The sequence below is a fragment of the Chlamydotis macqueenii genome, chromosome 1 (assembly GCF_036417535.1).
Source record: "Chlamydotis macqueenii isolate bChlMac1 chromosome 1, bChlMac1.mat, whole genome shotgun sequence".
Taxonomy (NCBI): Eukaryota; Metazoa; Chordata; class Aves; order Otidiformes; family Otididae; genus Chlamydotis; species Chlamydotis macqueenii.
Window position 1 is genome coordinate 117,986,946 of NC_141556.1, and position 12,624 is coordinate 117,999,569.

Consider the following 12,624-nt stretch of genomic DNA (forward strand, 5'->3'; position numbering starts at 1 on the left):
CCATTGATAATACAGTGTGTATGTTAATACGCAAACCACCAAGACCTGCCATCTGGAGAGCTAATGAACAATCAAGGGATCCCAAATTAAACTAGAGAATTTTCCCTTAGAATCTTTAGGACAACACTGTCAAGTTCAATCTATTCACTTAGCCTCCAGAATAAATTTTTCAAACTTTATGACAAGTCTAATAGTTTCCACCTGTTTCTCTTGCTTGACTTTTGACTGGCACGTTACCAGCCAGGGTGGAAATGCAGACAAAGACTCCTATTAGGCTCCGGCTGTTTCTCTACTGTGAGGTCGCTCAGCCATTAAATTAGTTCCAGCCCACTTTCTCCTTCCACATCTTAATTTTTGGGGGGCATGAAGGTTTGGAGAAGTGGAAGAGAAAAGATATAAAAGTTTGACATTCATTCGGTGGGAAAGGTATAAGAAAATCCAAACTCACAAATGTTAAATGCTAAATTTATTTATAATTTACTAATGAAATTAACTAGGTTCTTGAGGTGTCTGTTACATATTTTCAAACATCACAAACTTTGTAAAATTTGAGAGACCTAAGAGAGTCTATCATGCAACGTGCTTATTGTAATATATGATTACATAAACAAGGTATTGCATTTTTTTTCTGGGAATCACAAATGATCAACAGGTACCTATTTTTTGTTCAAGCAAAGAAACTCTTTTTTTCATGAGATATGTTTTCCTATCATTCAGAATTGGCAATTATAAAAAAGTGACATACACATATCCTAACAAATGCATATTGGTTCATTTGGAAGTACCTTAAAAATCTGACAAATTTTTCTTCAATAAAATTTACCTAATAGGTATTTCCATCAATTTCTAGGGATTTATGAAATCTTATAATCTGTGAAGTTTCAAAGTACTTTGCTGAATTGCAAAACACGTGGACTACATTATTCTATTATCCATGACAACAAAGTATTTAAAATAACATCAACCATACCTAAGACAAAGATTTTAACTTATTAAAACTTATTAAATTTAATTGTTCAAATGACAATCTGACTAGGATAATCTTTCCAGCATAAGCTACTTAGAGCCAGAACTTCTAGTTTACAACTTACCTGAAAACTGACTACTCAAGCTGCATCATGATGCAGAAAATCTTGAAGACCTACATCTGTAAACTCTTAGTTACATTTGGGCTACTTAATGTAAAAAGCAACCTGAGTGTTGACCACTCTGCTGGTTCAGCACTTCAAAGATACAACAGTAAGGGTTTCACAGTCACTGAAAAATCAAGACCTCTTCTCTTACTCCTTTGCCTTTCTTGATAATATGATCATACATAAATTGGCCAGTCACAATGATATTTAGCTTATGATATCTAAATAAATTCACAAAACTCTGAATTACATACTTCATTTTAGTGAGATGTGTGCATAATGTTGCTGAGAACCACCACCAAAAACAACTGTCAGAGAACAAAGGTCTTAAGCAATTAAATTATCACTTTGTCACCTTCCTCACAGTACTCTGTTTTCAATCCAATGGGCTGAACATGCCGCAAGTACTAAAAATTAAGAAGCAAACACTACAAAAGCTTCAACAAAATAACTCTTTTCTTTGTGGCCTCTTATTGAACCAACATGTCTGTCTATGTCCAAAAGCCACTGCAAAATCAGTTGCAAGACAAAGACATAGATCTGGGGGAAGTGGAATGGCAAAACTAGATAGTAACATTTTTTTAATGTGTGTGCACATCAGTACATATGCACTCTCAGATAACACTTTGGAACTAGAGGAAATTTGCATTTGATTCCAATTGTCCCTAAATTGCAATATTTTAGCACAAATTATCATTTGTAAATTTTATTACAGAGTCAACTGTAAGACTACAAGCTGATTTACTTTAATACTGTTATAATGCATCCTCATTCACAGATTTTGTGTACATATATTCTATAACAAATCACCTTTATTACTTGCAAGAAGGCATATTCTGTAACTCACATTGGTCTCACAATTTAGGCTCTCTAGCTGAGAACTAAAGCTATTATTGCTAGTTAACTAATCAGTTACAATAACATTCAAGACAATTTAACTGATGACATTGATAAAAAAAAATCCAAAACAAAATTCCTGAGGTTATTTTTAACAGTAAAATTCATCTATAATTTCTGCAGATAAATTAACACCGATATTTAAAAGCAGTCGTCAAGAAAATTTACAGCTGCAAGTAACGTAGAAAAATGCATCCTGAAGAGCAGGAACTTCCCAAAGACAGTTTTTTTTCTATCAGACTATTTAATGAAACATAACAGTATAGTCTTTATACGTAAACTCCAACCTAAGATTTAGTAACTGTGATTTTCATATAATTTAATCAATTTCAAAACTCTAATGAACTACATCCTCAAAGGCATCCCATAACCTATTCATAAGGGTCATCTACGTGATGACGAAAGCACAACTCTAAACGATGTTTAAAAAACCCAACAAACCACTAAAGATGATTTTGGTGAAATATTCAGTAAAACAAATGAGAGAAAACAGTAATGTTGAAATTAAGGCCACAATCAACTTGGTATCTCTTTTGTCACAATTTTATGTTCTATGTGGAAGATAATAAGCTTTTTTTTCACTTTGGCTAGCTTAAAAAAAGAGAAAAAAAGTTTATTTCTGAACATTGTGTGTTACTATAACTGTGAATTCCAGATCAGAAAGCTTATTCAGTATGGTCTAGATCACTGGCTTACCCATCTAGAAGATTCATGGTTGTTGTGGTAACTTCAGTAAAAAGAAGAATCTTTCCAAGCTTCTTTGTTTGAAGATTCTGTTGATATGTCTTCAGGCTGAAATGTTCTGATGAGAAGCTTCCCATCTCAGTGATGACTGGCATAAGAGACTGAGTTACCTCCATTTTCGATTCACAGGATGAAACAAATTTAAGAGACACCTTGCTGGATGCTCTTAATCCTTCAGCATCTACATTTCCCTCAAGCCATTTCAGAAAAGCAAGATGGATTTCCTGTGGGTAAGGGAAATAAAATAAGGCATAGAAATATGGACCATCACATGTGAAGACATACAAACAATCTTCTGAAAGCATTTTTATTCAAGCAATCATTGTCATCTTCAAAACAGAAAAATTAACTCAATTTCCTCCTCCAAGATCAACTTCTGTTTCTTGTTCTTGTCAGTCTGGCCTGACTACTTGGTACTGGTTTCCTAGACTTAAGGCCATGCTCCTTTGCAGATTAATTAGGCTTAATCTTTCTCTATAACCGGGTTTTGTAGTGGTTCTCCTAGATACTGAAGCATGGAGTGCACACATTCATCTGTACTATGTAGGTTTTTCAACATGCTAAGTTCCTTTGCTAGAAGCCCTTTAATCCATCGCTAAGACTCGATTTGAAGGATAAAGCAGCAGCTAAGGAAAACATTTACTGATTTCTCAGCAGAATACCCGCTAAAGGGGCTCACACCTTCAGCTAACAGAAGCTTCACTGTTATTACCCTAAATATAGACAAAAGTGGCTGTCAATTAGCTACGTAAATGAGAAGCATGTAAGTCAAGAATGCACACAACTAAGAAAATTCTACCAGTGTATGAAATGCAGTTGTATATACATTCTGTTGTCCTTGTCCCAGTCAATGAGACAGCTAGCATACATTTCTGTGCAAAAGATCTTAAATGTGAAATATACATGTACATACATATTTAATTTTATATGTTAACACATCAAAACGTTAATTTTTCTTTCCTTTATTTTAGGTTACTTAGAAACACACACTTTTTAACGTGAAATTAAGAGATTACTGGGATTATTACCTGTCTGGTGACACCCTGAAACAACTGTTACACATTCATAGAACTCTTTCTGGAGATATCGAATACTATTCTGAGAGATTTTATATGAAACGTTTCCCATGTCTTTAGAAACAGCAAGTTAACAGCCCACGAACACAGATGTTGGGACTTCTTTTTGCTAAGTGTGTAGCTTGGATTTCAAAGAGCTCTCATTCTAGAGACAAAGTGGTCTTTTACATGATACGACCACAAAAATTGTGTATTCTATTTTACAGAAAATAATGTACTAGTGATTCTTGTCCTTAAATTTTTAAAAGGAAGACATTTTACTTTTAAATAAATAAACCTCTAACCAAATACATGCTTCTCCCTCCCATTACTGCCGTATCTGGGAACCAGAACACAAGTGTTTTCTACATGAGTGCGGAAGACAGGACTAAGCTATCTTGCCCTTGAATAAGGTGTCCTTGATCTCCAACTGAACACTTTAAAACCCACAAACTGCAATTAAGAGTAAGCTTCCTGTAAATAGTTATCTATCCAAGGAATTACTTCAATTTTACAAATCCTATTGTTATATCTTAAGAAGGAATAAGAAAAGCGGTCCTGTTCCTAACACCCTTCTACATATTTTCCATCCTCAGAAACTACACATTCTCAAGTTTCACACAGACATTGCTTCTTGTGTGACGTTCTTTGTATGCTGAATGTCAGCAAACTTACTGACCCAGACTTACTAGTTTGCAGCCCTGTAGTATGGGTAGCAGAGCATACATGAAAAGAAGAACAGTCTCTTTCCAAATGCAACCAGGCACTAGCTTCTTAGCCCCAGGATGATCTAAGAGTGACTCTAAGAGTAGCTAAATTTCAGTTACAGATAAATTACTTTTCATTTCTCAGTTTTCTAAAGCTCCACCTGAATCCTTTCCATCTAACTTCTTGGAGAAAATAAGCTTTAAGTATTTTCTTTTTTTTTTTTTTATATGTATCATAACTGATGATGTGGCTTTAAAGGTTTTATGAGTGTTTGTTTGACTTGATGTGCATGAAGCACTTCTATCTTCATGTAGTGCAAAATCATAGCTTTGACTGCTGCTGAATTCTTTACACACTAACCTTGTTTTTCACACACACTTATTAGCTGTAGCTGATGTTTAGAAAAATTATAGCTTTCACTCTTGTGAGAGAGTATATTGAACAGTTTCCATCAGAAAGTGCACTTTCCTATTGCTTTCCAAACACAGAAATTCACATAGCATAATTGAGCGTGCCAGTCCTAGACACAAAAACATAATTTTAACTCACATAAGGACAAGTTTACAGACTTACAGAAACAGAAATTAATTTAAAAATAAAGGTGCTTAAAGTATTATTACATTGTAAACAAACAACGAAAATGCTCAACACTATGCATCAGAAAGTCTGGTGTACTTTTGCCACAGCATGCTTTTTGAAAATACTGAAATAGCATACATTTATGTGTGATGTTACATCATTACAAACATGCCACACAATTCCTACCAGATTTTTTCCCTATAGTTTTTAGGTTTACTTCTTGATTTAATTTTCTGATTTCTAACACATACAGAATCACTTAAGAATTGTTACATGTGTATAATTATGCAGCTAATTTTCCCCATAATGTACACATGTTTATTGAGCTGATCAAAAATATGAGTAATACATAATCAAGAACAGCATTTGATTTTTAAAAATTCCTTCAAAATATAGTTTTACATTTTTAACAGAGCAAAGTTTCAAGTGTTGACCAAGTACATGCTAGGAAAAATAATTTTCAATATAAGAACCTCCTTCACACACAGTTACAGAAACACTGATGCTGAACCAATGCATTTTGGTCCCCACAATTCTACTAGCACATAGATAAGTACATTTTTATATAATGAAATAAATATATACAAGTAGTCAGGGTTAACCTCTGCTTCAACTCCATTCAAAAGGAATATAACCATGTCAGAATGTTAAAACCTTAACTGTGCAATTTCTTGCTGAGTACAAGATTCAGCTTTGAATTCAAAGCCTATCCCCAGCTGTGTCTGCCGTTCTGCAGCAACCTCTGGTGGTCATTTAAATTAAAAGTGTTGGCTCAGGAACTATCCGGCCTTCCACACTTTCGGGACCATAGAATCATAGAACAGTTCGGGTTGGAAGGGACCTTTAAAGGTCATCTAGTCCAACCCCCCTGCAAGAAGCTGGGACATCTCCAACCAGATCAGGTTGCTCAGAGCACCGTCCAACCTGGCCTTGAATGTTTCCAGGGATGGGGCATCAACCATCTCTCTGGGCAACCTGGGCCAGTATTCCACTACCCTCATTGTCAAAATTTTCTTCCTTGTATCTCGTCCAAATCTACCCTCTTTTAGTTTAAGACCATTATCGCTTGTCCTATTGCAACAGGGCCTGCTAAAAGGTTTGTCTTTATCTTCCTTATAAACTCCCTTTAGCTACTGGAAGGCCACTATAAGGTCTCACCAGAGCCTTCTCTTCTCCAAGCTGAACAGCCCCAGCTCTCTCAGCCTTTCTTCATAGAAGAGGTGCTCCAGCCCCCTGATCATCTTTGCGACCCTCCTCTGGATCTGCTCCAACAGGTCCATGTCTCTACTGAGGGCCCCAGAGCTGGACACAGTACTCCAGGTGGAGTCTTATGAGAGCGGAGTAAAGGGGCAGAATGACCTCTCTCAACCTACTGGTCACACTTCTTTCAATGCAGCCCAGCATACCATTAGCCTTCTGAGCTGTGAGTGCACTTTCTTGGCTCATGTCCAGCTTTTCATCCACCAGCATCCCCAAGTCCTTCCTGGCAAGGCTGCTCTCAATTCCTTCACCCTCAGCCTATATTGTTACTGGGGGCTGACCCAATCCATGTGCAGGACCTTGCACCTGGCCTTGTTGAATCTCATGAGGTTTGCATTAGCCTACTTCTCAAGCTTGTCCAGGTACCTCTAGATGGCATCCCGTCCCTCAGGTGTGTCAGCCACACCAGTCAGCTTGGTGTCATCTGCAAACTTGTTGAGGGTGCACTCAATCCCACTGCCTATGTCATTGATGAAGATACTAAACAGTACTAGTCCCAGTAGAGACCCCTAAGGGACACCACTTGTCATTGATGTCCCATCTGGACATTGAGCCGTTGACCACTACCCTCTGGATGCAACCATCCAACAAATTCCTCCTCCACCAAACAGTCCACCCATCAAATCCACATCTCTCCAATTTAAAGAGAAGAGTAGGAGACCATGTCAAAGGCCTTAGAGAAGTCCAGGTAGATGACATCCGTAGCCCTTCCCATTTCCACTGATGTAGTCACTCCATCATAGAAGGCCACTAGGTTGGTCAGGCAGGACTTGCCCTTGGTGAAGCCATGCTGATTGTCTCTAATCACCTCCCTGTCCTCCATGTACCTTAGCATAGCTTCTAGGAGGATCTGTTCTGTGATCTTCCCAGGCACAGGTCAGTAGTTTCCAGAGTCCTGCTTTATATCCTTTTTAAAAATCTCCATCTTGCTTCCCACTTAAGAGGTGTGGGGAAGAGAGATTGCCAGTGAAATATATTCCAAAATTGTTATTTCTCATTACTGCATCAGTTTTGGATAGGTGAACTAAAGTCAAGCCAAATTTAATTTCCTATAAAGCTTCATTTTTCAAACCACATTTTAAACACACATTCTCTAAAGCAAAGATATGCCTTCTTTCTTAAAGTAAGAACGAAGTTTGACATGTCAACCAAACAACTTGGCCACAAGACAGTTAATCAGCTTTTCATAGTTAAAATAATCAACTACAAATTTAATGCTTTAACGAGAAAATTTTCCTACCCATATTTTAAATAGTAAAAGCACAATATATTTTCAATGCATCGTAAAAACAACAATTACCAAAAGCAGAAAAGCACTATATCAACAGGAACCACCCATCACTTATCAAAATTCTCCCCCAGCACTCCAAAGCACAACTTAAATCCTCCTGGATAGAGCATGGAGAGATAGGAAATTTTGAAGCAGGGACAATCTCACTGATCTAGTACCCAGGGACTAACAGATCAACTACCAGAATTTTGATTTTCAGACTGAAAGTGTCACTAAATGAAGTTACTTTGAGTGGGTAGGGAGATACAGTGGATGTTAATGCACAAAATTCACAGAAATAGAGGTAAGCTACTGCATACTACATACCCTCAACTCCTCCACTGATCGGCACAAAGGTTTATTAGGGGTCACTGTATCAAGGATTGGAGGTCTGACATTCCAAGTTGCTGAACTAAAGTTTAAATGGTAACTGTAATGTAAAGAAGGAAGAGTAAAAGCTGTGTTTTGTTTATGATTTAACATCTGCTTTCTATGATTTTAAGAATTTGGTCAAGTGTGTGAAGAAACTGCTACTAAAAGAAGTTTTCTTTTGCTGTTTAAAATACTCTTTCATTTCATGATAATTAGTTTCACTTTTTCCTAATGCTTACTTAGCAGTTGAGATTGAACAAAAAGGGGAAAAGAAGCAGATCTAAGAGCCAAAAACTAGCTGCATATCAACCTTCTCTGTTGTAATATAAAATATCAGAAAATTACAGCTCCTGATGGAGAAGATTTTATTTGTACCTGGGCTCTATTAACCAATGAGACTTAAGCACAAAGCACATAAACTTTCAGTTATAATAGTTCAAAATAATCCTAAATCCAAGACTTTATTATTATAATCTACTTACATATAGAATTCTGATGTATTTTCGGATTTTTATATGTATGTTCGTATACACACACATATATATGCAGATATCTCTCTCACTGGGCATACCTAGGAGCTGCTCTTCTCTATAAAACTCTGTGACGATAGATCTGAAACTCTGTATCAATGGAATTCTTTGTTAAGAACAAATTTAGTCACAGTCTAAATTCATTTGGTTTCTATTAAAAACACGGAGGCAAAACTAAATGAAAGCTAAAAATATAATGCCACAAAAAACCCAAACATTGTACATTGGTCAGCTCTCTCTTTTCTTGGGAGGAAAAGTGAGACAATTTTAACTACTATGCTCTAGTCGATGACTCAATATTGTGACCATAATAGATTTCTCCACTTTAGCTGTTGCTTGTTGAGTAAGTGAGGCCAAGTATTCACTTTCCAGATACATAACTAGAACATGATTTAACAATTTTTCTCCTTCGTGTAAAGCATAATAATTTCCAATGAACTACCTCTATTTTTGCTTCATTGTACTTTAAACCAGTTTGCAGTTAATGCATTGATTTATATATTATCAGTTGACATACTCTTTAAATCACATACACATATATGTTTATTAACTGAAAAAAAAAGTAAAGATTACACAGGCATAAAGTACCAGTCTATTAGAGAAGTACATGAATAGTCCGTTTGGAGCATATCAACATTTACAGACATCACACCTTCAATATGGCTAACCTGCTTTATTTTTCCCCTCAATGGGGTGTTCTCAAATGAGTATCATTCAGTTCAGGTATGATCTTATATATATTTCATATGTATTCTACAACAGCACTGATAGAAAAGAACACATTTTGAGGAAGAGTGCACAGTGTTTGGAATCTGATTTCAACTTTAGAATATAAAAATACACACATACATATACACAAAAAATACATCCTCCTTGTATTACTCAGCTTTGCTCAACAGCCATACAAGTTTAAAGGTGTTAAATTAGCCACTGGAGAGCTTCCATAGCATCTCTTGAATCCAATAGAAACAAACTGAAGTCCAATGTAGTAGTAAGTAGTAGGCTGGCGCCAGCAAAAAACACATCTACAGTGGCAATTTGCAGCCCCGAATGTTAGTGACTTAGGAGGCCAGCAGCAGGAAAAGTCAGCTATTAGCACAAGAGGGCAAGGTTTTGGCAGACATTTCTGACTAATGAGGCACACAAAATGCTTTTCTGATGCTGCCTGTGTTTTTACTTCCTGTAATAATGCCATACTTTGAGATCTGAAGCAGATGACAGTTTCATAAAACAACCGTAGCCCCATTTTAAAATAATGTTCATATTTATTTAATATTGAAAAATGCTAAAAATAAATAAATATTAAATGGCAACAAAAAACCTTACTGTAAATATATAGGAAAAAAACCCCTGAAGTTATACACTATCCTTATTGCTTTCAAACCCTAGCATTTATATTTTACCTTTCATCGAGGCTTTGTAAAACATTTTATAAATACCAAGTTTAGTACCATAATCATTCATTAAAATGTATTATTTTCTTTTACCAAATGGGGAAACCCAGTACAGTGTCTTTCTCTTTAGGAAAAGACTGAAGAAAGGGGAACAAAAACTTGATAGATCAGATGAGGACAGAAGATAATCTCTTGACAATCACAGCCTTGACAGAGGAATTGGAAGAAGATGGAGAATAAGCCAGTTTTAACCTCTTCCACAGAAACACTCAAAAAGATGAGGGAAAGGCTGCTCTTCCCTCCCAAGAAAAACAATACTGGTAATTAAGTTGTAGTGACCATCTCCTACTATTTCAGCAGGACTAAGGAAAGCTGTAGATAGCAGATGTATTATTTGTGGTCTTGTGTCAAAGATACTGTCTCTAACCAGACAATCAGGATAAGAGATTTCATTAGATAGTCATAGTAATTATTTCAATACTGTCCAGATGTCATTAATACATAATTACATTACCAAACTACACATAAAAGCCTGGAGTCCTGAATAGTACTCATTTTAGACTTAACTAAGTGTAAGCTTGAAGATGGATTTTGTAACAATTGAAACAAAAAGAATAAACAGAACTGTAATACATAAAAGCAATTTACAACACATTCAAAATCCGATTTAAAATACATAAAGTACTTAAATTCATTTTCAGAAAGCATATATAAAACTTTTCTTTTAATATTAACTGCTCATAATTCATTTCCAAGTTCAGTTCTTCTTCAAGGAAATAGATAAAAACAAGCTCGATAGATTAAAATCAACCAGTGGGGCCGTGGAGGGAAACTATCTTCAGATTACTTAATATTTTCAACTGCTTTGCATATTTTATTAATAGCAAGACATATTTTAGCTGAGGTCACTCTCCTAGGCTAAATCAGGAGAGAATATGCGTATTTGTCTTACTCGATTCACCATGCAGAGGGCCATTATTTTCATGATTCTGTGCCTCGGTTCACAGTACAAAAAAGGTATGAAGGAGAGAAATCCCCAGTTCTCCACTCCCTTCTTACCCCACCCCCAAAGAGCTTCATAAAGATTTTACTGGAGTACAACCAAGCTACATTCTTATTTCATGTTCTCATGAACTTCTGTAGTTACTTGGCTGATATTTGCTATGCATTCTCAGGATACCACATAACTAGGAAATGTGTTTCAGTTTATTAACAATATTTTTATATTTCCTAAACCCAGGTACAGTGCAAAACATGAGTTGATTATGTAAAATATGGAAGTGCATTTAGAAAGATGGCAGAGTTTGGTAACTTTCTAATTTGCAACCAATTGGATTTTTAGAAGTCTGTAGTGATTTGGGTAGTTACTTTAGTCTGTGGTATACTTTCTCAAGGGAGGCAGAAAAAACTAATAATTTGTAAAAGATCATTCCAAAGACCAAGTTCCTTATTTTCGCCTCCATACCTCAGTGTGTTTTTAAAAACAAGTATGAAGTTACATGAACAGTTATGCAGTGCATCATCTTAGGGGATGGGGAGTATGGAGGGTATGGGGAGTAGAAACAGTCATATATAGAAGCAGGTCCATTTTCCCAACTGATACGTGGAATATCTAGGCCGAAAAGAAAAATATTTTTAAGAAAGTGTTGCAAGGTATCCTTATCCTTTTCATTGCAGTTACATTTCTTTGAACATGAAACATCTTAGATTTCAGCCCATTCCTAATCTATGTGTCCAGCAACTGCTCAGAAATCTGTGCCTAAATTTGAACTGAAAATTAAATTTAGCTTTAAAAAGCACTGTACGTAGGCAGAAAATTAATTTATCCAATGTGCAGCAGTCCATTCTAAAAACAGGCTGTGGGGTCCAAGTCAGAATTCACTTCCTAATGAAAAATACAGCAGATGTTACTTTCTGCAGAGAAAAGAATACTGTCAATAAAGTTAAAAACAAGATAAAAAGAAATCAACTGGCGATCAAAATGAAAAATGGTCTTCATGTCAGGTTTTTTTTATATCAGTATCTCTCTTGTTTTTATGCTATCGTTCAGTCATGCAGAACAAATACAGGAAATGAGGCAACAGTATTTATTCTTTATTGTTATACACAAAAAAAAAGTATCAAAAATTCTTTAAAGGGTGGAAGAATTAAAAAAAAGAGTGAGTTGTACTGCCTTAAGCAGAACATAGTTGTCTTGATTTCTCAGTTTTGATAAAGTACTACCATTTAGGTCCTGGACTATATAACATCTTTCACAGCCGCAGGACAAGGCTACTTCAGAAGGCCCCACTGCACTTTCTCAACGCAAACCAGAGCTGAGCAGAGCAGAGCAACAAGGAGGCCAGCAGAGCAATGCTGTAAGGTGCATCTTGGCTTTTGCTTCTCTTACTCAGCTGCAACAGAACAGTCTGGAAGCAATCTTCCCAGCAGCTGCTCTCATCAACAAACTGTTTATTGTAAGAAAGTGGCTGGGTCAAAGGCTAAACGTCATCCAGAACTGAAAGCGTATCTTTAAAAAAAACTCAAAGCCATCCATGCATATGAAAAAAGCATAGTACATATGAAGAGAACCATATTCCATTCTGAAATGCCAAAAGTCTACTTAAACAAAAACTCCTTAATTTGATGAAGTATTTTATAACGCACTAATTTACTGTGGCTTGTGCTGATTTAGAGACCTGT

At 36.1% G+C, this 12,624-nt stretch overlaps 1 protein-coding gene across 3 annotated transcripts in view; it reads right to left on the reverse strand.

Annotated features, from left to right (window-relative positions):
* The window catches only part of HLCS (holocarboxylase synthetase), a 126,599-nt gene that overhangs the window by 80,708 nt on the left and 33,267 nt on the right, over positions 1–12,624 (reverse strand). For all 3 annotated transcript variants that reach the window (XM_086765244.1, XM_086765262.1, XM_086765252.1), the window contains exon 6: positions 2,727–2,998. In XM_086765244.1, the coding sequence (XP_086621370.1) occupies positions 2,727–2,998 (272 nt within the window). The remainder of the gene's footprint in view (positions 1–2,726; positions 2,999–12,624) is intronic.